At 37.4% G+C, this 23,728-nt stretch overlaps 1 protein-coding gene across 1 annotated transcript in view; it reads right to left on the bottom strand.

Annotated features, from left to right (window-relative positions):
• COL19A1 (collagen type XIX alpha 1 chain) overlaps positions 1 to 23,728 on the bottom strand; it is a 178,408-nt gene that overhangs the window by 134,629 nt on the left and 20,051 nt on the right. Inside the window, exons 5-10 of the mRNA XM_030944776.1 lie at positions 13,185 to 13,308; positions 12,541 to 12,816; positions 10,694 to 10,774; positions 8,362 to 8,487; positions 7,821 to 7,883; positions 473 to 526 (exon numbers count right to left, since the gene is read on the bottom strand). Of these exons, the coding sequence (XP_030800636.1) occupies positions 473 to 526; positions 7,821 to 7,883; positions 8,362 to 8,487; positions 10,694 to 10,774; positions 12,541 to 12,816; positions 13,185 to 13,308 (724 nt within the window). The remainder of the gene's footprint in view (positions 1 to 472; positions 527 to 7,820; positions 7,884 to 8,361; positions 8,488 to 10,693; positions 10,775 to 12,540; positions 12,817 to 13,184; positions 13,309 to 23,728) is intronic.

The raw sequence follows: 23,728 nt of genomic DNA on the forward strand, positions 1-23,728 counted from the left end.
TTGCATGCTAACATTCTGAAATGAAGTGAAACTTATCCTTGAATACACAAGTAGGCTGGCATGCCTTCTTAGCCATGGCTATTCCAAATCTTTGAGTAAGAAGTCAGTGGTGTTTATCTCAAGCTCTACCAAGCAGACTGCCGAGTGCACAAGAGCTCTTATCCAAGCTTGCAGACCACAAACTGAGCGGGTGGAACAAGAACAAGTAGCTTCCTTTAGCTTCGTATATAACCCCCACTTCTTGGGAGAAAACCCCACCAAACACACACATCTGCAGATCTGAACAGCTTTTTCAGTATTGATCTGAACAGCTTTTCCAGTGTGCTATGAAAACATGGCAGTGCAGATAAGACATTAATGTTCTAACAGAAATGTTCTATCCTCCCATTTTCTGTACACAATTACAGAGAAGCCACTGACACAATGAACACTTCCCATGAGTTAAATCACAACTCAGCAAACAGGAACATACCTTTTCACCAGGCAGACCTGCAACACCGTCCGGTCCTTTCACACCCATCTCTCCCTACAAAACAAATTGATCAATTAGAAGTTCCACAGACTTCTGAGGTTAATAACCTCTACTCAGGTCATATCAGAGTCAATAGAAAAGCATCTTCTGCCTGATTTTTTAGTAATCCAACCACTGTGGAGGAGGATGCCTTACATGTCATAATAAAATCAGCAAAATAAATGCATTTTAAACACCTATAACATCAATTAAGTCCTTTGTCAGACAAATAATCGCACATCCACATTTCCATAAAAGCAAGCCCACTAATTTTAAAGGAATTCATTGCAACAGAAGACAGAAACCAAGAGGGTCCATTTTCAGTTCTACACTGAGAAAGCTCAACGTGTAATACAGATTTGTACAAAGTCATATGCCCTCAATATTTTTGAAAAACATTTAAATTTCTCTCTCCCTCCCTTTTATCCCTTTAGAGAAACCAAACCCCAAATCATAAGCAATCTATAAGAAAATTTTAGTTTTGAGAAAAAAACTGACTCTCTTCCATAACTCTCCTGATTGGTTGGGAGAGTTATGGAAGATCTCAGCAGCTGTAAATTGGACCATAAATCTTAAAAATTACATAAGAAAACATCAAACACAGAAATGCTGCTAAATAATGTAAAGTATAAGGTTTAAAAAATTTAAAATGAAAATCATTTTGATGCCAGAGGAATACAACAAAAGCACTGAAATGAGCACTGTAGTGTTTGTTTAAAAACAAAACAAAGCATTAGGTGTGCCTACTTTTACCAAGAAAAGAACATTCTCCAGCAAGAATAACATTATACCTCTGGTCTGAAATTAAGTTATTAATCTTTCTGAACTTGAGAAAGGAGCAGTAAGATTGTCCAGAAGTACACAATAAGAGTTGTATAAGAATCATAAAGATTAAAAAGCCCCTCCAAGATCATCAAGTCCAGCCTTTGACTGAACACCACCATGCCAATGAGATCATAGCACTGAGTGCCATGTCCAGTTGTTTCTTGAATGCCTCCAGGGAGAGGGACTCCACCACTTCCCTGGGCAACTCATTGCAATGACTGACCAGCTTTTCAAAAAATAAATTCTTCCTAATGTCTACTTGAACCTTCGGTCACACAGCTTGAGGAAATTTCTTCTTGTCCTGTCATTGGCTGCCTGCCTGACCCCCATCTGCGTACAACCTCCTTTCAGACACTGGTAGAGAACAATAAGGTCACCCCTGAGACTTCTTTTCTCCAGCCTAAATACCCCCAGCTCCCTCAGTCACTCCTCATAAGGCTTGTTCTTACTGAGTATGCACTGTATGCCCTCACCCAGGCCATGGATAAAGATATTAAACAGCTCTGTCTCAAAAGTAGACCAAAATCCTGTATGCATGAATAGCATGAATCCACTGGCACTGTGAGAGGTAAAGGTTACCTTATCTAATCACCCACAGAGTCATTCTCTTATCTATGCATCCTCTGCTCCCTTCTGCCACTTGCCAGTATTTTAATAGACCAGTACCACTTTGTTACCTTCAGTGGTGTATTTTTATACACTGTGTAGTCTAAAATTACGCAGCCTACTACATGCCAGGAAACCTTTAGCCTGTGTGACTTACTCACCAATTAACCAAGGTATGTTTACACTACTGTTCCACTAACTGCAGACAGACTCCCTATCTTGAAGACAATTATTTTCCACTGCAAATTAGATCTGCAAGTTATGCTTCTACCTTTTAGTTGTGATTTTAATAACCACATGTGGAAAAGTAGTAGTTTTTCATGCCTTTATGAATATAAATATCAGATACTATAGGTATCTAATAGTATTCATAGAAACAGTACCACAGAATAAAACCAAAAATATAGAAATGCCTCTTTAATATTTTTATATTTTTCTTGATGGTATTTTCCTTTCCTTCGGCAGGCGTTAAAGTCCTTCACAAAAGTGAAAGATAAGTTACTGGGAAAACAGCTTTGTAAGGTGGTGAACAGCAGTAGTACAAGGCTGGCATTTACAGGTTATGAGGTACACACAGTGTAACAACAGCCAGAGGTAGAACCATGAGCTGTAAATCTACTGTCAGGATTTACAAAGGGTGAAAATGAAAACCCTTTTCAACTGAGCTTCTCTTGGGAGGGCAGGTGTTCAGCCATCCCCAGGAAAGCAGAGCTCCATCATATATAGCAGTGACTTGGGAAGAAGTGGTGTCACTCCACATGTCCCCCTGCTTCCTCTTTCTTCCCACTGCTTTATATACTTCTTTATATACTGATCATGGCACCATGTGTTGGCTATGGAATATATCTTTGGTAGTTGGTGTCACTGTCCTGGCTGTGTCCTCTCCCGGCTCCTTGTGCTCTGCCAGCCCCTTGCTCATGGGGTGGGGTAGGGAGCAGAAAGGGCCTTGACACTGTGCAAGTGCTGCTTGGCAAGAATGAAAACAACCCTGTGTTATCAACCCTGTTTCCAGCACTAATCCAAAACACATCCTCATACTGGCTACTGGGATTAAAATGAACTCTGTCCCAGCTAAAACCAGGACACAACATCACCAGAAAAGTCCAGGTTAAAAACAACAAAAACAACAACAAACAAACAAATAAACAAAAAAAACCCAAAAAAACCCCCACCAAAAAACCCCCAGAAAACAAAAAAATGTCTATTAGCCAAAAGGAAAAAAAATTCACATTCAGAAAATTTGTTAGGAGAAAGAAAACTCATCCCAAAGGCAGCATCACTCCAGGGTTTCCCTGGTACTGTGGGAGCAGCAGGGAGTATACGGATGAGAAAGTATCACCCCTGTTACTCCCAGCAGAAGCCCCCAGCTGTGTTCTGTCCCATCAGAGCAGGAGCTCAGCCTCACCAAGGCCTGGGCTGGATGTCACTGGTTTAACTCCTGCACCAGTGACAGTGACTGCTGGCTCCCCTGCTCTTGTTTCAGCTCTGGAATGGCCCCACTGGGGAAGTGTGACATTCTCCCACACCCCTGAGCACACCTCAGTGGTGAGGACTTGCTGCCACCATCTCCACTCCGCAGGATGACTTAAACTCAGGACTGAGATGAGTACTGGAATGGCAAATATAGTAACAAAGACAGTAAGTCACATTTCAGAATTTTTTATAAGAAAAAATGGTTGTGTTGCTAATGATATTTTCCCTTTTTAATCTGATAACTTGGACAATTAGTTGTCCAAAACATAAGTGAGACTATGTCTACCATAAATTCTTAGATTGGTAAGCACAAAGAGTTTCATTCTTCTTATTGTACGATTTTATTCTACTAAGTATACTGGCAATTCCTGACTTTGTCATAACTGACAGCCAGCCACATTTTGCTCAACTTTCTTGTTTTTCTTGAATTCCAGCTTCTAGGTCCCTATCAATAACCTCAGCAACAAAGACTGGGCCAGAAAGGAGCAATTCTCAAGGCTGCATGGAGAACAGATGTGGTTTAGGTGGAATCAAGTTGACTGGATTTTAAGAGGAAAGTCAGAGTAGCAGGAAAGAAAGACTAGCAAGGAAAATGGAGGGAAAGAACAGTTCAGACACTTCATTTGGTCTCCAGGAGATCTTTTTTCATATCATTCTATTACAAATATTTTCCTAGTGCAATAATACATTGCATAAACCTATCTCTACCAATCCCAAAATAGCCTTTTAAATGTCTCTTTCCTTAAGTAAAATTTAAAGTAATGAAGTTGAATAGCAAAAAATTTCTCCATGATGTACATCAACAGGCATTTTAATATTTGAAAGCAATCTGCCTCTGGCTTTTTGGTCCCTACTTCACTTACAGCATTAACTAATGACCTAATAACACAGCTAACACCGGCTTAACATTATATCAAAATATTTAATTCTGTTTAGATTTCAATTTAAAATATTTCATGGGCACTTAGTCTGATTAAAGGAAATAAAAGTAAAAAACAGGGGTTTTTTTAGCCTCCTTGAGAGACAAAATCAGTTTATATATTCAGCATATATGTAATCATTCCAATTATGGTCACCCATATTCTGTCTTTCTGAAGAATATCTACATACTGAGGACAAAACAGGACCTTTACAACATTGTTAAAAGACATTTGCTAACAACAAATATGTCTGTAAGATTCTGAGTAGCTAAATACAATGTTGAAGTAGTACAAATTGCAACCAAATAAAAAACACAGTCAATATCACTCAGATCATAAGAAGAGAAAACCCAACTCCACAGAAGATATCAAACTGTGTTAAAATCACAGAAGACTTCCACCTAATTTGTGTCCACTTGCAACTTGTGAGATACACTGTGCTAAGAATCAAGCTGCCATGAGAATATACAGCATATTATTTAGGGATAGTCCAAACTGTACACTTAGTAAGTAGCAAAGGAAGTTGGTCCAGGCAATTTTTTCAGTCTTAATTATTGAGAAATTAAAAAACAGTTGGTCCTTTGCTGCAGAAGCTGATCTCCCAGCAAAAATATCCAGCAGAGCAAACCAACTATTCCATGCCTGAAGTATGGGAGATAAAAGTTTTGAGTGAAGAACTGTCCTCACACAGTCATAATAAAGGCTAGGTATACAAATAGGAAGGGCATTCACACAAATGGCATAATTTTGATCAGATGCTCCTGTGCATTCAGATGCACATCTTGCCAGGGATATATCAATATTTGCATGAATGCTTATTCCAGTGAAAATATGGTACTCCAGTCCTTTGGGCATGCAATATACTTTGAATTTTGGCTCAGACCTGTTCAGAGGTACTAGGATGTGCCAAGAGTACCCAAATGGAGTGGTTACAGGCTAATAATTAAATTCAAAATGCCTAAAATGGCTTGTAAGTTATCATACTTTACACTGGTGATAGCTTAGAGGTTCTTGAATAGTCTGACCTCAGGGAACAGTGATGTTGGACTGAAAAGAAGGGCAATTTTGAGGGGCTTGAATGTAGCCTAATTTCAATCTGTGTCAGCAGAGACTTTCTTGTCAGTCCCATAGCAACAAAAATGGACATAAATTCAATCATACAATTAATTAAAGTGAATGCGAAATTGGAATGAGATAAAGCAAAATAAAAAGATAAGAACTGTTGTGCTGAAAAGGAGATAATATAAATAGAATTAGAAATTTCTTATTAAAGATTAACATTTTCACTTGGATGCTGCAATGGCACAGACATTTAAATATAGTTAGTTGGATGCCTATAGTAATATTATTTAGAAACAAAAGAAAAAATAACATGAGAAGCTGAGCATAAACAAAAGGGGAAATGTGCTTAGGAACCACAGAACTCAGAGAAGACCTGGTTTTTTGTAACTGGCCAGCAAAGTTATCAAGAAGCTGCCTATTTTGTGTATAATACAGTACAAGACATTCAGCCAGAGTCTGTTAGTTTCCTTTACATAATCTGACAATAAGTCATGTATCCTACATGTCTGGAATGTTCTGGAGCCTTTCTGCCTCTTCAGGTCTAATTATTGATGTAACAAGGCCGTCATTGAGAAGGAGTGTTACTGAAAACTTGCGTAAATGCAGAGTCAGTGAGAAAAATGGTATTAAAATCTCAGAGAATGTTGCTTTCAGCTCATGGCAGGCACTATTTAACAAAAGATTTGTTTGCTCCCTAAGGTCAGTGAGCCAATCCTGGTCACAGTCATACTGTGCCCTCCATCCAACCCCTTTTCCCCATCCCCCCAAAAAAGAAAAAAAGCCCACCCACTGCAAAGCTAGGAAGTAACAAGTACTGGTCCATTGTAAGAAAAGTTCAAAATAAGTAGCTTTCTACCTGTTTGGTGTTCTACCCCTGAATTTAACCTGCTGATTCATTCAATTTTGTGAAAGGGCATTAATAAATGTCAATATACTTTCTTTAGGTTAACTTCTGGGTGCAGCAGGGCTCATTGACTCTCAGACAGTTCCATGCACAGAGAATCCATGCGGTGAGGCTCTTTTTCTAAAACAAGTGGCAGAACAGAACCTTACATGTTTTGTTTAGAGACACTATGCTTAGCATTGTAAATACTGCTAATTCGCTGGGAGATTAAATGGTAAAAAAAAACCAGACTTGTGAAGTCTGCTTTCCCAGCTTAGTAGCAATAATGGTCTAAATGGATCAGGCCAAGACCAGAAGAACTGTTTCCCAAACAAATGCTAGGAAACTCCCTGTGCTGGTAGCATAAGCTAAAACTAAAAACTGACAATTGTTTAATACACTCCAGATCAAAACTTCATTATTAGGTCTGAAAACTGACAGCAGTCCCTCTAGATTCAGCTGGACTATAGAAACTAACATGACTGAACTTTTTTTTTTCACCTAAAAATACAGCTTGTGTCAAAAGTTAAATATATACTGGAGGGGAGGAGTTGTTGTGGGGGGCAATATACTGTCAAGAAATGTTCTTAATTTCAACCAGCTGTCTAGATAAGCCTTCTCAGAACTGGACCCTTTTCAGCAAGATACTACAGTTATAGGAACAGCCCTGGCTGTCTTCACAAACTATTTCAGATCACATATTAAATGGTGCGCTGCAAGGTAGGATGTTGGGTTAGGATACCACCATCTAACCTCTGGATTAGGACAGTCTAGGCATCTTCTTGTCATACAAGCTGCATTCCCTGACCTCAGTTCCTATCTCGCTGTCTTTGTGGCAGATTTACAATAGTTTATTCAACTTGCCTCCTCTAGTAGCACATGGAAAACATTCCCAGCTGTGTCTTAATTCAGCATCCTCCAACAAAATTTAAGGAATGTAGTGTGAAAGGAAAACATTTGATATGTTGACCTACAGAATTAGGAAATTCCAAGCTACATAGCATAAGAATATCATGGTAAGCATTACAGGAAAATTCAGAAAAGGCCCAAGGAAAGGATCAACTGGCCTGTCCTAGAGACTTGCCAATGTCAGATTCTTCTCTCTTCACAATAAACAGTTTCAGGTACAAGCATTGTCAAAGAATATATGGAGGTCATATCTCATACCCTCCTACTGATGATTGCAAGATGATTCCACCACAAGGGATTCTGTCCATCAGCAGTGATCTACACACAGGAGATGGAACAATTCTTGTCAGAATACATACATGCCTTCCGTACAGGGCATGGTGACGGGGCTGGGGAGACATGTGCTTCCCAGGCAGGTAAACTGTGCTCCACAGAGTTGATGAGGTGACCCCAAAGTGGGGCAGCTGTAAAATTCCTGGCAGGGAGCTCACATACAGAGCCAGACACTGACTGATAAAGGATCTACCCTATGTTCAGGAAGATTCCTTTAAGGAATAACAGAATTCATACAATTCCTATTTAAGAAAGATAAGTCAATGACAAAGCTTGAAAAATTCAAGTGATATTTTACCTTTTCACCTTTCTCTCCTTTCTGGCCTGGCAAACCAGCTACTCCTGGCAACCCTGCTTCTCCCTGATTTTAAAAGAAATAAAAAAAGTCAACAAAGCAGATCTAAAATATATTTGGTTAGGTTTCCTGTCTTTGTCACAAATGCCTAACAAAGCAAATGACTCAATAAATATAGTGCAACACCCAGGAGGAGTATTAAAAGAAAACAAACATTGTGTAGAATATAATTCATTCTCAAGTGAAAACATTTACACTAAACATAATGCCTAAATATAATTCTCTGTTTTACCATGGTACTTTTTTGGGTGTATATTCAAACAATTAAACCTTACTAACATCTCTAACTTAACTTTACTTTTTGGATTTAACTAAACCCAGAATGTACTGGTTCTTAACTGGGAAATACAATGTAAATATGTTACAACACTACAAATCAGTAAGATTTTTTCATGACTGCAAAAAAACACCAAACCCAATTGTTTTTATATCTAACAGGAGAAAAGAGCATTATGTATTAAAAAGCAACAGGAAAACTTTATACTTTATTGGGAAAGCAGTAGCATCTCTGTGTAGATTCTTGCTGCATCCCTGGAAGCGTGTATATTTTGCTGGCATGAACAGTCACTGGTGATGGAGTCGTAGCCAGTAACCTCTCCTCACGTGGGCACTAAAAAAAAAAGATTCTCTGATTTTCAGTCCACTTTGGTTAATAGGTAAATACCATCCAACCTTCTGTTCTATCTTCTGTTTTAATACTCCTGTACAAACCATACATGGAAAGTGACAACAACTTCCAAACAGAGAAAAAAAGCTGTAAAAAAATCAATTCTAGATATTTAGATCCTTCTGTTCCAAAATTTATGCCAGTTAAAACTGATATGACTGTCCCACTTCTTTCTTCCAAAAGACAGAAGAATAAAGAGGAATAAAGTCTCCCAAAATCAGAAGTAGTGAAACAGAAAATGTCCACGGGGAGAAAGAAAAAAGATAGTACTGCGTAGTCTCATCCTGTCCTCTGCCCTGTCAACAAGTGCAAAATATAAGAGTGCAAAGGAAAACATTTTTTTATTTCCTTATATTAAAATACTTCTGGCATAGATAGTTTGGAAACAAACAAAAAAGCCCTGAAGCCAAGATTTACCTGTCTGTGACTCCTGAGCCAACCTGAAGAGATACTATAGGACAAGTCAACAAAACCTGCTAAGCTTCAGTCTCATTGAGATGTAATGAAGATTTTTTTGAGCCTTCTGTCAGAGAAATTCCCACAGGATTTACTGCTTAGCATAGAAATTTATATCCAAGTATAAATTCCTTCCCTTAAATTACTGAAAATGTAGCTGTTATAATGGGTAAGGAAGTTGTGAAAAAATAAGTCAGAAAATGTAAAGCTAGTTTTAATATGAAAGTCATTAACAAGTAGTCCACCATTTCTTACATCTTAAACATAAGAAATACAAATTAAACTGATGGTGCTTTTAGCTACATAGATGAATGACTATGTACATGTTATTGATAAAGCCCATTGTTGAGCTTTTTGTCTTATATATAATTAGAGTTTGTTTTGTTCTTGCTTCTTTTGCTATTGTGTCATAACTGCTCAATAAATTGTATTTCCAAGCACCAAAGACATACAGGAATTTAATCCATTCCACTTTTTCATAAGCTTATACATTCAAGAGAAACTCTGCATTACCTTCAAGAATATATTTAGAAATATATTCGAACTATTAATCATTGTTTAAAATTGAAATTTGCCCCCTGAAGTTAGACCATTCTTCTTTCATGCTTTTGAGCACCAAGCAGTCTTGTGTTGTTCAGTTCTTGGGCAGATTTCTCTCTCCCATCCAGGTACACTTTCCCCTATTTCTTTGTGGATGTAATCAATCAGCCCTCCTACATGCTCTGGGTTTTTCTTGCTGACTACAACCTTGGTGGTGATGGCACTGTCCACCGCCTCAGAGGAGCCTGATCTTACAGACTACTTTGGACTAGCAGGCCAATAATTTAACACAATGTCTTTCTGAGGCTATTTATAGTCTGGTTGGGTTTTCTGTAGTTTTTTGTTTGTTTATTTGTTTGGTTTGGTTTTTGTGGTTTTTTGTTTGGGTTTTTTTTGTTTGTTTTTGGTTTTTATGGACTAGATTGAGTAAAATAATTACATCTACAACTTCAAGTTATGGTTCTACTGTCTTCCACTTTACACTGATTCTTGTCTATCAAAACAAGAGGGAAAAGTGAACCCTTTAAACTAAATCAATGTTTTCCCTCACGTTAAACAATATATACATTTCAGCATGTGCTTTCTAAAGAAGAAAGTGTTTCATAGAATCATCAAGGTTGGAAGAGACCTGTAGGATCAAGACCAACCATCAACCTACCACTACAACTTTCTAGTTATTAAAGACCCGTACCTCCATTTTAGTATATCAAAATAAAGAAAACTCAACACCATCATATTTTCCTTCTCTTCCACTGTCATGCAGACTCTTTCATGGGCTTTGCTTATTTTATCTGTAAAGCTTCACAAGATGCAACTGTTACTGAAATGGCCTCTGTTGTCAGAAACCATTCTCAAGCCATCTCAGTGATTTGTTTCCTACACTCTGAGGCTTCTTCAGTTACTAATTAGAAATTAATCAGTGTTAAGGAATGCATTTAAAAAGCACTAGCAGCGCCTAGTGCCTTTTGCTGATGTTCCACTGTACCATTTATTTAGGCAGCAAAAAACTATGTACCATCACTCCAGATATGGAATTCATTATTAGAAGGTAATTAAGTTATCACCTTTGTTGAAAATTTTTTACAGCTCTTTAGCAGGAAACAATAATGCAATTTCTTTTGTATTAACATTTGAATTTTAACAGATAACTTACCAAGTCTGCAGATATTTCACAACATGTATCTTCTACTGCAAGTTGTGAATTACAATAAACTGCTATGTGGTGAAGTTCAATCTATTAAGGAATACAAAAGAGATTAATATGAGGTGTAAAAAATTATGTGTTATGGCATGCTTTTTCTTATCTTGGAAAGTAGTAAACTTTCTCTTTGAAACACTGCATATTTCTGAAATGCTAGAAAAAGACAAATCCAAAACAATCACACAGCTCCTCATTTAAGGAACAAATTATGCAGTCTATTACTTTGATGTAAATCACATTTTAGATTTCATTTATTTTCATTTAAGTTGCATCCATCTCTATTGGTTTGCTATATTACACAAGAATTTTAGCCTTGTAGACATCCTCTACAAACCTTTTCAGGAAAGGTAATTTTCCATTGCAGGAAACTAAAATAAGGTTTGATGAACTCTCTATCACATGCATCTATTGCTTTGGACAGACCTTTGCCTGGACATTGCCACTAAATCACCTGAAGAGCAAAAATCACAAATTCTTTATGTAAAGCTTTTGTTTCAGAGACTTTGGGTGGATTGGAAAGATGAAAAGCAAGTAAAATTCTAACTAGATATTCTTGTCATCATATTCCTCTTTTTGCATCATTTTTATATCCTCTTAATCTCCCTCTTGCACTTGGTATTGAGAAAAGTGACCATTGGTATAGGATCTGCTCTGCTGCCTTCATCAGCTTTAAGCCCATAATGTTTTCCTGCAAACGTGGAAATCCCAATTGAAAACTTCCACTCAGAATTATCCAGCTCATACCATGCAACCAGCAGAAAAAACCTGCTTTTTCTGCTGCATGCTATTTGGAAATGAGGAGATAATACACACGTTTCAAATAATGTTGAACTCAAGTCTGAGAAAATAAAACACAGCATTAGCTTGGCTCCATGAAATAAGAGATCTGAGTCCTGGCCAAAGTGCTTAGTGCCCCACAAGAATGACTCCTCCTGCAAAGTTAGCTTGCAGTTAAAACATGCTGTTTTCCTCTGGAGCCCTACAGAGTACATAAGATCGCTGAAGCTTTCTGATGGTCACTATAAACCCAAAGCAGATGCTTTAAACCTGGTAGCTGCATGTCACTGTACTTAAAACAAACTGACATTTCCTGAAGATTTCAAATTACTTGCTGTGCTTTCAAATTACTTGCTTTCAAATTACTTTTCTCCCTGCATGAAGAAACAGAAGAGACCATTCCCGAGACAAAAAATACCCCAGAATATCATGGGGTTTCATTGGGTAATTCTTGCACCAAAGGCTGCAGGAAATACACCTCTGGCCACTTCCTAATCCCTCTCTTTTGGATAAGGGAGAGACAACTATCAACAATGTGCCCCTATTTCTACAGAGCTGAATTGCTCTAGAAGACCTGAATACAGAGGTAATCTTTAACTATTTTGTATCTCCCCTTTATCAAAGCCAGACAAAGTGTAACAGATGACTGATACAAACCTATAAATTAATCTTACTAAAAATGAAAGAAAATAATCAGGACTATAAGCTACCTTTAAACATAGAAAGACTATATCTGTGGTAATTAGGTGGCTCTTTCTCCAAATTAAATACAGAAAAACAGACTCCTTAAACCAGGACTGAGTTCTATGCAGTTACTTTGGCAACAGCTTTGTCTTAGCAGATGCTACATAATTGAATAATGTTTAGAGAAAAACACTTAAGGACTTCAAATTAAGAATACACACTCAAAAATAATGACTGGGTTTGAACATTTTATCTACATGATTCTGTACAACTGTGTTAGTAAAAGCATGGCTAAAACATTACTTCAAGTTATCTGTTTGTCCTTTCACACTACTCACATCTACAGGCTTATCATCCGCAGCACGAGAAGCAATCAGTGTCCTTCCCTGCAAGTCAATGGTGAATTTTTCATCAGTCTGCTTTCTCTCAATTAAATTACAATCCAAATAGAGGGAAATGATCCCTGACTGCACGCTAATACCAAGCTTATGCCACTGCCGATCAAACAATGGATAAATTTCTCGACTCTTAAAAGTGTAGTGCAGTATATTTCCCTGAGAGGATTTGGTCATATACTCCACCACCTTTTTTGTACCATCCAGGAGGACAGAGATCTGAAAGCAAGACAAAATAAAATAAGTGGTTATTTAAAAGTTATAAGACAGAAGCGCATCTATAAACCATATACAACAAAAATATTTCAACTACATATACCGGGCAAGAATTATGTTATGAAGCATTCTTTGATGTAACTGGGTAAATACATATCAGCTGTAAATTAAAACACGCATTTATTTTATTTTGCAGTCTAAACTGAATAGATTTTGCTAAATTTCTGTCATTCCTGTCACAAATTATCAATTATTTCATAGCAGTCTGTCTATTTCATATAAACTTTAGCTAAATCCATTAATGAAACATCCATTATTACATGTGGGAAAAAAGAAACTTTTTGAAGGAATAAATCAAAGATGACTCTAACCTCAGGTGTGTCATACTGATTTAAAACTTGCCATATATACCAACGCTCTTTCTTGGTATTTCGCCGTACACGGAACATAGCAACCAGAGAGTATTCTTCAGGAAGCCCATTTGGAAATACTTGCCTGGAACAAGAGGGAGGAAAAAGATTTCTTGTTATTCTTATACAAACAAGCACTGCTTAAAAGGAATGAACAGAAATAATATCTGGTGAAAACAAGAAGCTAAACACTTGCTCCCACCCTAACAAATTCACAGGTCTCAGCATTCAGAAATGTTTCTTCACAAAAGTACAATTCAGTCTTTCTATAAGAATAAATGACTGAAGGTTTTTTAATTAAATTTTGTTCTAACTTTTTTAGCATCTGTGATTAATATAAACAGGAGTCTAACAAGAAATTATGCAAAGTGAATATCCCACATGAAAGCATTTTAAAATACATATTTTTCCAGTTTATTGCTTAGGATACTTGAATAAGTTTTGTAGAGGATTTGTGGAATAATCCCTGTCCTTGGAGACTTTCAAAACACAGCTGGACAGGGCTCACAATAACCTGATCTAACTTTCAAGTTTGTCCTGCTCTGAGCAGGGATTTGATCCAGTGACCTCCATGGGCAATGACGTGGACAACTTGAGCATCAGAGCAGTTGGACTTTAGCAAGCTTGAAAAAAAATAAGGAAGTTATTTTTGACCAAATTATTTACTGTTTGATTTTGTTAGTATTTTCTCACCTAAGATGCATCAATGTCTCAAAAAAGTCTGACCTATATCACAGAATGCACCTCAACACCACTTCCATGAACTCTTTGAAAAGACTGCATTTCACAAAAAACGAAATCTGTACCTCAACTCTACAGACTTTGGTAACCATTAAATATACAATAATTCTTTACTAAATAAATTAGGATGGTACAATCAACTTATTTAATTTGAAGCTTCTGCATTTCAAATTATTTATTTTCTAAGACAGAGGTGAGAAAATTAAAACCACAGATCTGTACACAACACAGGAGTAGCAAAAGTGTTCAGATTGCTGTTTGCTATCAGCTAGCCATGGTGCAAAAAGCATTCCCTGGATCAGAGTTCAGGAAACCTGTGGACCCCCCTACGCAGCAGAAAAATTTCCTCCATTTTATTTCCCATAATCACAAGAAGCAAATGGTTTAATTCTTAAAAAATAATGATGGGATTACAATTACAGAGCAATATGCTATAAAGCTTTTCTTAAAAACAAAACAAAACAAAAAACAAAGGTGGGGACAAAGAAAGAGCAAAGCACTACAGCTGATGAAACAATAGCCCCACAACCCTCCTGGACATTGTTGTACTTAGGAGCTCAGGAAAAATGCCTCCTGTGCAGAGAATCCTGCTCTAAATCCTGCCAAAGAGCTTCTCTAAGGACTAGCACCTATTTAAGTGCCTCATGTGGGAATCACACTTCTTTGGCTTATTTCCCACAGCTGATTCCTGTTTTATCCTAGGACTAAATTGGCTGCTGTCCCACATTGTTAGTGGACCCATATGCTGTTGTACAGCTATAGACGTTGGAATGTCAAAAGGCAAGGCAAAAGAGAATAGGCTTGGCTGTACTTAGACCTAGATTTCATACTTTGTATTTCAAATATAGCATAAAGAACATGTTTCATAATTTATAAAAAAAATACCTTCACCAGGCATGAGTGTGTGACTGCAGAACAATAAACTATCTGGACATGGGATCAGCCCCATGATTTCCTGCACCCCAGGCAGGCTAAGGAGATGGTATCTCAGGTTTACAGCTGTAAGCTAGACAGGATATCTGGCATCTGATGTGGATGGCAGCATCAGATTAGCTCTCCAAAATCAATTAACTTTCCCAGCTAAGTTCCATATTGGGGACACTGGGGAATTCACATTAATGGACAAAGGACAGACAACTGTGGAAAAGAAATGATCAGAAGCCTTCATCAAATGCAAAGAGGGGAACCATGATTGTTACTGTAGGTCTGGAAGACAAGCAGAAGCAGTCTTTGGGCAAGGTGGCACTATTTTCTACACTCCCACACCGACCCTCCACTCCACTGCTTTTCACTGCATGCCTTCCTAACGCTTTCGCAGCCATCTAGATGTATGACAGTATTAAGTCATCTAAAATTGTGTTTCTTTCAGAATTATCTCAAATAAGTTTGGTTGTGTAAGTACACCTGATATAAATTTGCTTTCCTTAACTGTTTACTAAATGATTCAGGCAACAAAAGAAGAGCTAAGGTATGAGCCAGTGCTACAAAAACCAGCAGGAGTTCACTCTAACTTCCCTTACCTTTGAGCTGACACAGAAAACTGTATTGAAGAAGTGAGAAAAGCAGACAACATCAAATTGATTCCTAAGGACATTAACAATTTCAGTGAAGTCAACTAAAGATGCAAGATTTAAGCAGAATTGGACCAAGGATAAATTCAGTTAGATTCACAAAATAACTTAGGTAGGAAAGTACTCCTGGAGGTCAATGGATTTAACCCTGGGGTTAAAGTAGGGACAACCTGAAAATTATATCAGGTTACTGTAAGTCCTGTCCTGCTGAGTTTTGGAATTATCTAGAATGGAAATTATTCCAAAACTCTTTGGGAAACTTGTTCCACTATCTGGCCAACAAACAGCACAAATTTAATATACAACCACCATACACCAGAGATTGAACTTAACAGAAGCAGTATCTTTATTTTGAGAAGAGTTATCATTGGTGCCTATATGAAGACTCCTTGGTGACCAAAAAATCATTAACAGATGCTCTAAAGTATACACTTCACAGTCAAACCTTCTAGCTAGATGGTGAACATGAAAAGGAACAAAATAATGGGATGAAATATCCAGAAAACCTGTCTGCTGTGTGGCTGTCTGCTACCATACACAATTTCCCCTACGCTCTTCCTCCCTAATTGGCTTCAAGTGGCTGTAACAGAATATAAAAGCATGCATTGAGCATTGAAGTGACTTAGGGACAGATGATTTATAAGATATTTCAGTGATATTTAAGTATTATTACCATGGCATCTTTTACTCTGTAAAATCAGTTAAAAATCCTCAAAATTGGGCAAAGTATGTACATGTTTTAAAGAATAAATATAATGATACTTGATGAGAAAAATAAAAGAACAAACAGAAAAATGAACATAAAACCTCATGTTGGAACATGAGAAAAGCCAAACCAAAATTTCATGGAATACTGAATTTGAAATTCAGGAGTTTGAATGTTTAGTATAGTGTTTCACCTGCTCACATCTACAAACATTTAAAACCTGAGAAAATTTATGCGGTATTTTGTAGAGGGTGAAAGCAATAAAGGAATGGCATCAAACGTTGATAAAAAAATTCATAAGCAAGTTGTTCCTCAACCCAAAAATCCCACAACCCGATATCCACAACCCAAAAAGTACTCCAACACAGAGTATTTAACCTTTCCACATGGCACAGTATAAAAACAATAAGAAAAGGAATGACAAAAAGGGTGAAGGATACCTACACCAAGCTCACCTCAAAGTCTACAGATGTACACACAGTACAGAGAACATGAACTTAGGGTAGTAAATCATGGTGTCTACACCAAAAGCAGTAAGAGAGATGACAGGTTTTAAGCGAGTTATAATGTTACAGAAAAATGGGTAGCAACTGGTTAGTGTGCAAATTTATCTGTAAAGACAAGACAAAAGAACTTACAAAGTAACACAGACAAGCAGATGAGGGTATCCTTGACATCTGATCTCTCAACCAGATGCCTTTTTGGACAACAGTGTCTGAACAAAATTACATCATCAGACTCGGGAGCAAAAAAAATTGAGGTCTCCATGAAAAGCAGATATCCTTTTCAGTGGGACAACAAATAAGTTCTCCCATTTTTGTTTAATTTCCTCACCAAACAAGACATCCTCCCCAGATAACTGCTCAAACTTTTCAGTCTATTAAAAAGGTGCCCTCTTCCTCTTCTACACTCAAACACTCATGTCTGCTGTGGTTTATGTTGAATTCAGGGCTGTTGAAGCTTACTATGTGTGATTGAAGCACAGTCAATGGCTTAGGCACCTCTAGGGACATGGGCAATGTTCTGGCATCTCTGCACACATCTTTGAGGCACAATGGAACTTGGGTGGGAGTTACATGCCTGTCTGCTTAAGCCATGGTGCTTCTAAGCATGCCTGGAATTTGTGCCCAGACGCCAGGGGAAATCAGTTGTCCAAAATTATTCATTTTAGGTGCCACTAGGGCTTGGGTGGTGCTTGAGAGTGGGCAATTTGAATTATTCTCAGACTCAGGCGCCCAGAGTCTGATTAAATTATACTTTAGGTGGAATTTCAGTAGTTTGATTCTCTCCCTCTGTCCATATTGTCAGTAGTATATAATAAAAAATTCAAGTTGACGAATGGAGCACTGTGTTCTCAAAGCAAAGCACACCCTTGGTGGAAACTACTGAAAACAATAGCAGGAATTGAAGCACATGAACTGAATACAGAGGTTTGAATTTACACCACCCTGGGCTGCTGGACTGAGATGTACTGCAAATTACAGAGGCCTCAGCTGGTAAAATTGAGAAGACCATCCGAACATTCCCAACAATACAAGGTTTTTGATTGTACATAGATATGTTACAAATCCATACATTCAGGTCTTTCTTAATGTTTCATTGGTTGAAACATGAGGCAGATGCAGCCAGAATGGTAACAAACACACATGTTCTTGCAACAACTGTGTGCCACTCTATCAAAGCATATATATGCACAGAATTGCAAAGGCTTTTGCTGCATTCTGCTCCTTTTTACTGCATCAAATGTAGCCATAATTTTTCCTAAAAGCAGCTGTATACTATGACTGTACATTATGAGATTACCAGAAGAGCAGTTATAGGAATGTTGTGTGAACATTACCACTGTATTTGTTCATACCTTCCACTGTTTATAAAGATTAAGTATAGAATGATTTTTGGCAAAATATTTTATTTACTCATTTGTTTCCTCAAAAGTTCTGAAGTGCAGATACCAGCTGGAACTCCTAGTGCTAGCATACTAAAAGAAGTAATTATGAATGAATTAACTGTGTATTCACTGTGCTATAAACAGTTTTAGTTCTATCTTTGTAATACAGCATTGAGTTACCCATATCAAATTTAGTAAGGCAATCCTTTATTTACCTTTTGTTTTTATTTTTAAAAAAAGCACTAATGGAAAAGCAGCATCTATTTTTGAATCTTATGAACTCCAATTGTTCCATATCGAATGAGAATACACTACAGTATATGATAAACTTCCGTATTTACAAGTATCAATGAAGCCTCCAGCTTGCTGTATATCTTCCAAGAAGAGAAAGATGAGCCAACTTGCATTTCCTGAGAGTGAGGTGAGAGATGTTTTGAGTTTATGGCAAGACATATCTTTTCCAGCTGACATATACCATTACCTGGTATATGTCACTTGTAACATGACAATGTTACAATAATTTGGTGACCAGAGCTCAAGGAGCTGGTTTAAAAAACTTTCCTGTGTTGGGTAATGATTTATTTCATACTTCATTGATGGAGACTGAAGTGTTAACTTTTTAATGTTTGCAAAGGGTTTAAACTCAGATCTGTTATGAATAAAAAAGTAAAGCTCAGGTGGACCAAGTACAAAAGTCTCCACATTATTATTAATGTGGTTATTAATATTTCTACAATAAATTGGCATATTTTTGATTCTCAGTTTTTTTACCTAACTTGATTGGTACAACAGGAGAACAGGAATCAACTAACTAGAACAATTTACCAAACCCTGCCTAGAAAATGTATTTAAATTCTTTTCAAATAAAAGCTAAGAACAGCTGTCTTTTCTGTCAGAATAAGAAATAATTTCCTTCCCATCCATCTTCCTCAAATCACTTTAAGATGCACTATATAGTTTCACGTTACATTAGGCCTCAAGTTGTTTTCATACGACACATTATATGATGCAACTCAAGGGAAACTATTCAGACAGCTTAAGAGTTATTAATTACTTAGGGAGAGCTCAACCCACTCCTGAAATGTACTGCTGAAAGCAAAGCTGCAGATTATTTTAACATTGAGAAGGGGGATTTACCTAATATTTCATATACTTCGGCACGCCTCTGCTTTCATTTACAGAACAGGTATGGATTAGCTGACTCTTAATGTACAGGTTGTTCAGGAATTTTTTGGAGTGAAAGTCAATTGTATTGATATCAAAATTTTAAAGAGCATTTGAAAAAACATTGGTTTTAAAGAGGCACAGAAATACCAGAATTGTTATGCCTGTGCTTTTACCCTAGGGTTTCCAGCATTATTCTGAATCCTTATTTACAGGAATTAGTGGTGAACTCCTGGCCCTAAAGAAGTCAAAGGCCAGTCTTCCTTTGATTTTAAAGATGTCAGACTAACTGTCTGCTTTCCAATTTTAGCCTTTTTCTGTGTATTTTAAGTTTTCTGGGAAAAAATCAGCAGTAATAAGAACAAGACAATTAAAAGCAGTAATATATAATAACAGATATTGGAAGCACAGCATTTTTTCTTCTCAGTTTCCTAAGTAGAATTCTGCTGAATTTTGATGAAGTTTTTAGAAATTTCAGGTCAACAAAGAATTTTGGAGTTTTATGTTGTGGAAGGCAGCTTTCAGCACTTTTGATGAAGTTACACACTTGCTGTTTTGAGCAGCATGGGGCAGAGGGATATCAGAAAGTGTTGTCCAGTTCCATGATTCAGGGAAAGCAGATGGAGAGGAGATGTTTTCCCCTGTGTGAAAAAACTAGAGACCCATGTCTTTCTTTGTTCCTCATCTCTCAATTTGTTTCTTCTCTGGTCATCTAAGCAAAAGAAACACTCTGAACACAAGATCTCTGTTCAGCATAAGTCACAGCAACATCCATCTACACTGAAAATATAAAAATAACCAAGAGAAAATCATCTGTTTTAAACTCAATCATTTCCTTTTGAGAATTATGGTCCTCCTAGCTATAGGAAAACCTCATTCTGCTTTCCCTTTAGTACTGACGTGTAGAACTTTACACACATGCATCTCATCCCCAGTTTTGTAATAGGTTTCTACTTCTGTGATTCACTGTAGGGACTGAAACCACCCTGCACTCAGGAACACCTGGTCTTATCGTTCAGCATGAAGATCCCAGAAACCCTGAGTGCTTTTCCTTACTCAGAACCACACTAGTAAATCGATTGCCCTTATAGAAAAATTTCCTTAGGCTCTGACATTCTTCACAAGGAACACACAAAAAAACAAACTAAATTTTCCTCTTCGGAGATTATGGCAGAATCCAGAGAAGTGTGATAATGTGTCCTTTTCTTCAGTGGGTTTGTGACTGTCTCCAAAGATAATCTTTGCTAAAAATTTAAAACTAAGATGTGCTTAATAGAAGGGCAGAGATTTAAATTTTCTTCAGCTCATTCAAGACTTGCATCAATATTTTTTTCCTTTAGAGATTATGCAAAAATGTTACTTTTCTGTCCTAAATATCCTAAAATCAAACTGTGGATTGCAACCATCAAGAGAAGAGGACGAGAACTTAAATAGTTTAAGAGGAACTCTGTATATTTCTTTCAACATCCACCCCTATTTTTATTTTGACATTTTAGGAGCTGTTTTCTAACTCACATGGTCCTTCTAGTTAGCTACCAGAAATGGAACAAACACAACAGGTCTAGTTATTAGAGTAGTCTGTGATTCATCAGACTCTGAAGTCAATGAGATATTAAGTTCTTATGCTAAATATGATTATCTACAGTGGAATGAAATTATTCAGCTGATCAAGAAACCTTCTGATGATGTTAATGAAAAAAATTATGGTAACCTATGGCAGGCAACTGACAGAGAAAATTGCTCTGCATGCGTTTTTATATGCTTCCTACCCTATTGTAGGAAGCAAGACCTATTGTACAGTATTCAATATTTGTACATTTAAGTGGTTGCTGTTGCCTGGAAAAGTAAAGAAAATTCAAACTACAATAGACAATTTGTCTACTGGAGGCCATGAAGATTGAGAGAAAACGCACTTCATATTATGTAAAGGAGGGATGGCATCAGGAATTAGTTAGCTTATCTATCCATGTAACCTTCCCTGTAGGAGGAAGAAATCTAAGCACCCACTTGTCCAGATACCTAGAGACACAAACTGATTGCACAATGGTCTCTCTAGTTTGGTACAGAGGAGGGTGACTCAGCTTCAGCAGAGCTTCATGCTGAGAGACTCACACCCTTTTACTTCTCACGCTGGGGTTTTGGAAGGCACCTTGTGTGTTTCTGAATGACATCACGCTACCCAACCTAAAAACGTTATTTCCATAGAACACTCAACTTCTTCCTGTTTAGTCTCCCCTCATCCCCATCCCAAACTTCGGGTAGCTTTTTACAATGAACCAATGGAACAAGTACTAGCGAAGTGAACTGCTGATTACACTCGGAACAGGCTCTCCCTTTCCTTCCCGGGTTCATTCTGCCAAGTCCTAGACAACCCTGGCTGATGGTAAAGGGCAAGCCATCCCACAGGCCAGCATCCCTCTTATGAAAATGCTGAGCGCTCACAGTGCTAACAGCATGGCTGGCAGTGGAAAGGGAGAGCCAGGACTGCTGTCTGGAGTGTAGCTGCACCAAATTAAGAGGTGCTTTTTTTGCTAACCCCAAATAATTATCTGGATAACTAGCATGCAGGACTGCCTATAAATAAACAAACTCATTCCTGGCTAAAGCTGCAAGCAGGCTGTGCTAAGAAGTGCATGAGAAAAACAGCACAGGCAAGACAAAAGGCACTAGAGCCTGCAACTCTACTATAAATGGGTATATCTACCTGCCTTGGTTCCAGTTGATCTCCCCCAAAAAGAAGGTGTAAGTAGGGAAGATTGAGTTACCAACAGAAGAGATCTGATCCAAGTAAGAAAGAAGGTTAATGACACCAGATAGCAGGGTCAGACCCGAAAAAGTAGCTGTCAGCTGCAAGAGTGAAGCTACAGAGAGAACATGCTTTTGCTTTAACACCCCCTACACACAGCATGACTAGTCTATGCATATTTAAGCCTGGTGTTCTGCTTACACTTAAAAGGATAATTAGATAAATAAGGTGCTCTTTTACAGTATATAAAAACTGTGAACATTCACAAATTTTAAGTGAACGAGTATGGAAAAGAAATGATCAAAAACCACACCAGAAGACTTACTAGCATTTTCAGAAACTGGAAATTATTTTTATTAAATCGCAGGACTTAGACTGTATAATTAATGTCCAGTTAAAAACAAACAAACAAACAAACCAAAAAAAACCCAAAAAACAAAGAATATGTACAGCTTAGCCTGCAACTCTCAATTTCTCTAACAATGAGATTTTTTGTAAGTTACAGATTAAGTGGTGTTTAAAATAAACACAGTTTAAAAATACCCACATTGCTATCTGCTGAGTCATAACTATATTTAACAGGATGGACCAAAGACCTGTGACTTGCTAACCCTGTTACTGTCAGATCCAGCTGGGGAGTGTCCAGGTATTCCCTTTAAAGTGCTAGAAGAGAAACAAAAATCAAAGCTTATAAAGAGAACTGGGGCCTTGCATCTGACTCAAGACAGAGGGGTTGAGAGGACACCTCAAGCAGTGATACGGATAAGTCACGAAACATTTTATTTAGGTGAATTCTAAGCTTCACATCAAACTTGAAAGAACACTGAATATGACCGGGAGCCCTTCTCAGACTGGGGAATTAGGCTAAGTGTCTTATATTCAAGCAAGGAAGCTTGATATGGTAGGAATTCTCAAACTTTCCTCAAAACAGTGAGGAAAGCTCATTGCTCCATAGCAGAAAAGCTTTGCATTAAACCAATGCATCAACTACAGCAACTTGAGGTTAAATCATCCATGTAATTTTCATGCAAAATAACAGAAACAGAATGAGCAATTATCATCACTTTCAACAGTAAGACTGAGATTAGAGTCTGTACTGCTGATGAAAATTCTAAGAACACTATATTATGTACTGTATATCAGACTAGTAGACAAAAAAGTAAAAAAAGTTATAACAGTAAAGAAAATATTGCTATTATCACCAATATTTTTCATTAAATAAAATTGTAACATTTAAGCATGCAATGAGATGAAAAAAATAGTTTGGAAGTTTTAAAAAGGAAGTACTTGGTTCCCTCATTACCCCATTGCAAAACCTGCATTTTAATGAATTCACTCTTACCCTATAATTTACATGGCTGACAATGAAATTACATACCCAATATTATGGGAAACTACATTCTTAAGGAAGAGAAAGTATTTACAGAATAGCTTATAATACAAACACAGAACCCCAGAACGCCTGAGGTTGGAAGGAACTTCTGGAGATCATCTGTTCCAAGGCCCCTGCTCACACAGGATCACCTAGAGCCAGCTGGGTAGGAGTAAACACTCACTTGTGTGGTAGAACAAAATCAGCACAAGCTTTTTAAAGAGATGACACTTAAACTTAATTGTGATTAAAAAGGTTAGAATGTTGGAAGAAGTATATTCATAGGCATAATATGAATTCTTATGAGTATTTCTAAC

Source organism: Camarhynchus parvulus, chromosome 3 (genome assembly GCF_901933205.1).
Source record: "Camarhynchus parvulus chromosome 3, STF_HiC, whole genome shotgun sequence".
Lineage (NCBI taxonomy): Eukaryota > Metazoa > Chordata > Aves > Passeriformes > Thraupidae > Camarhynchus > Camarhynchus parvulus.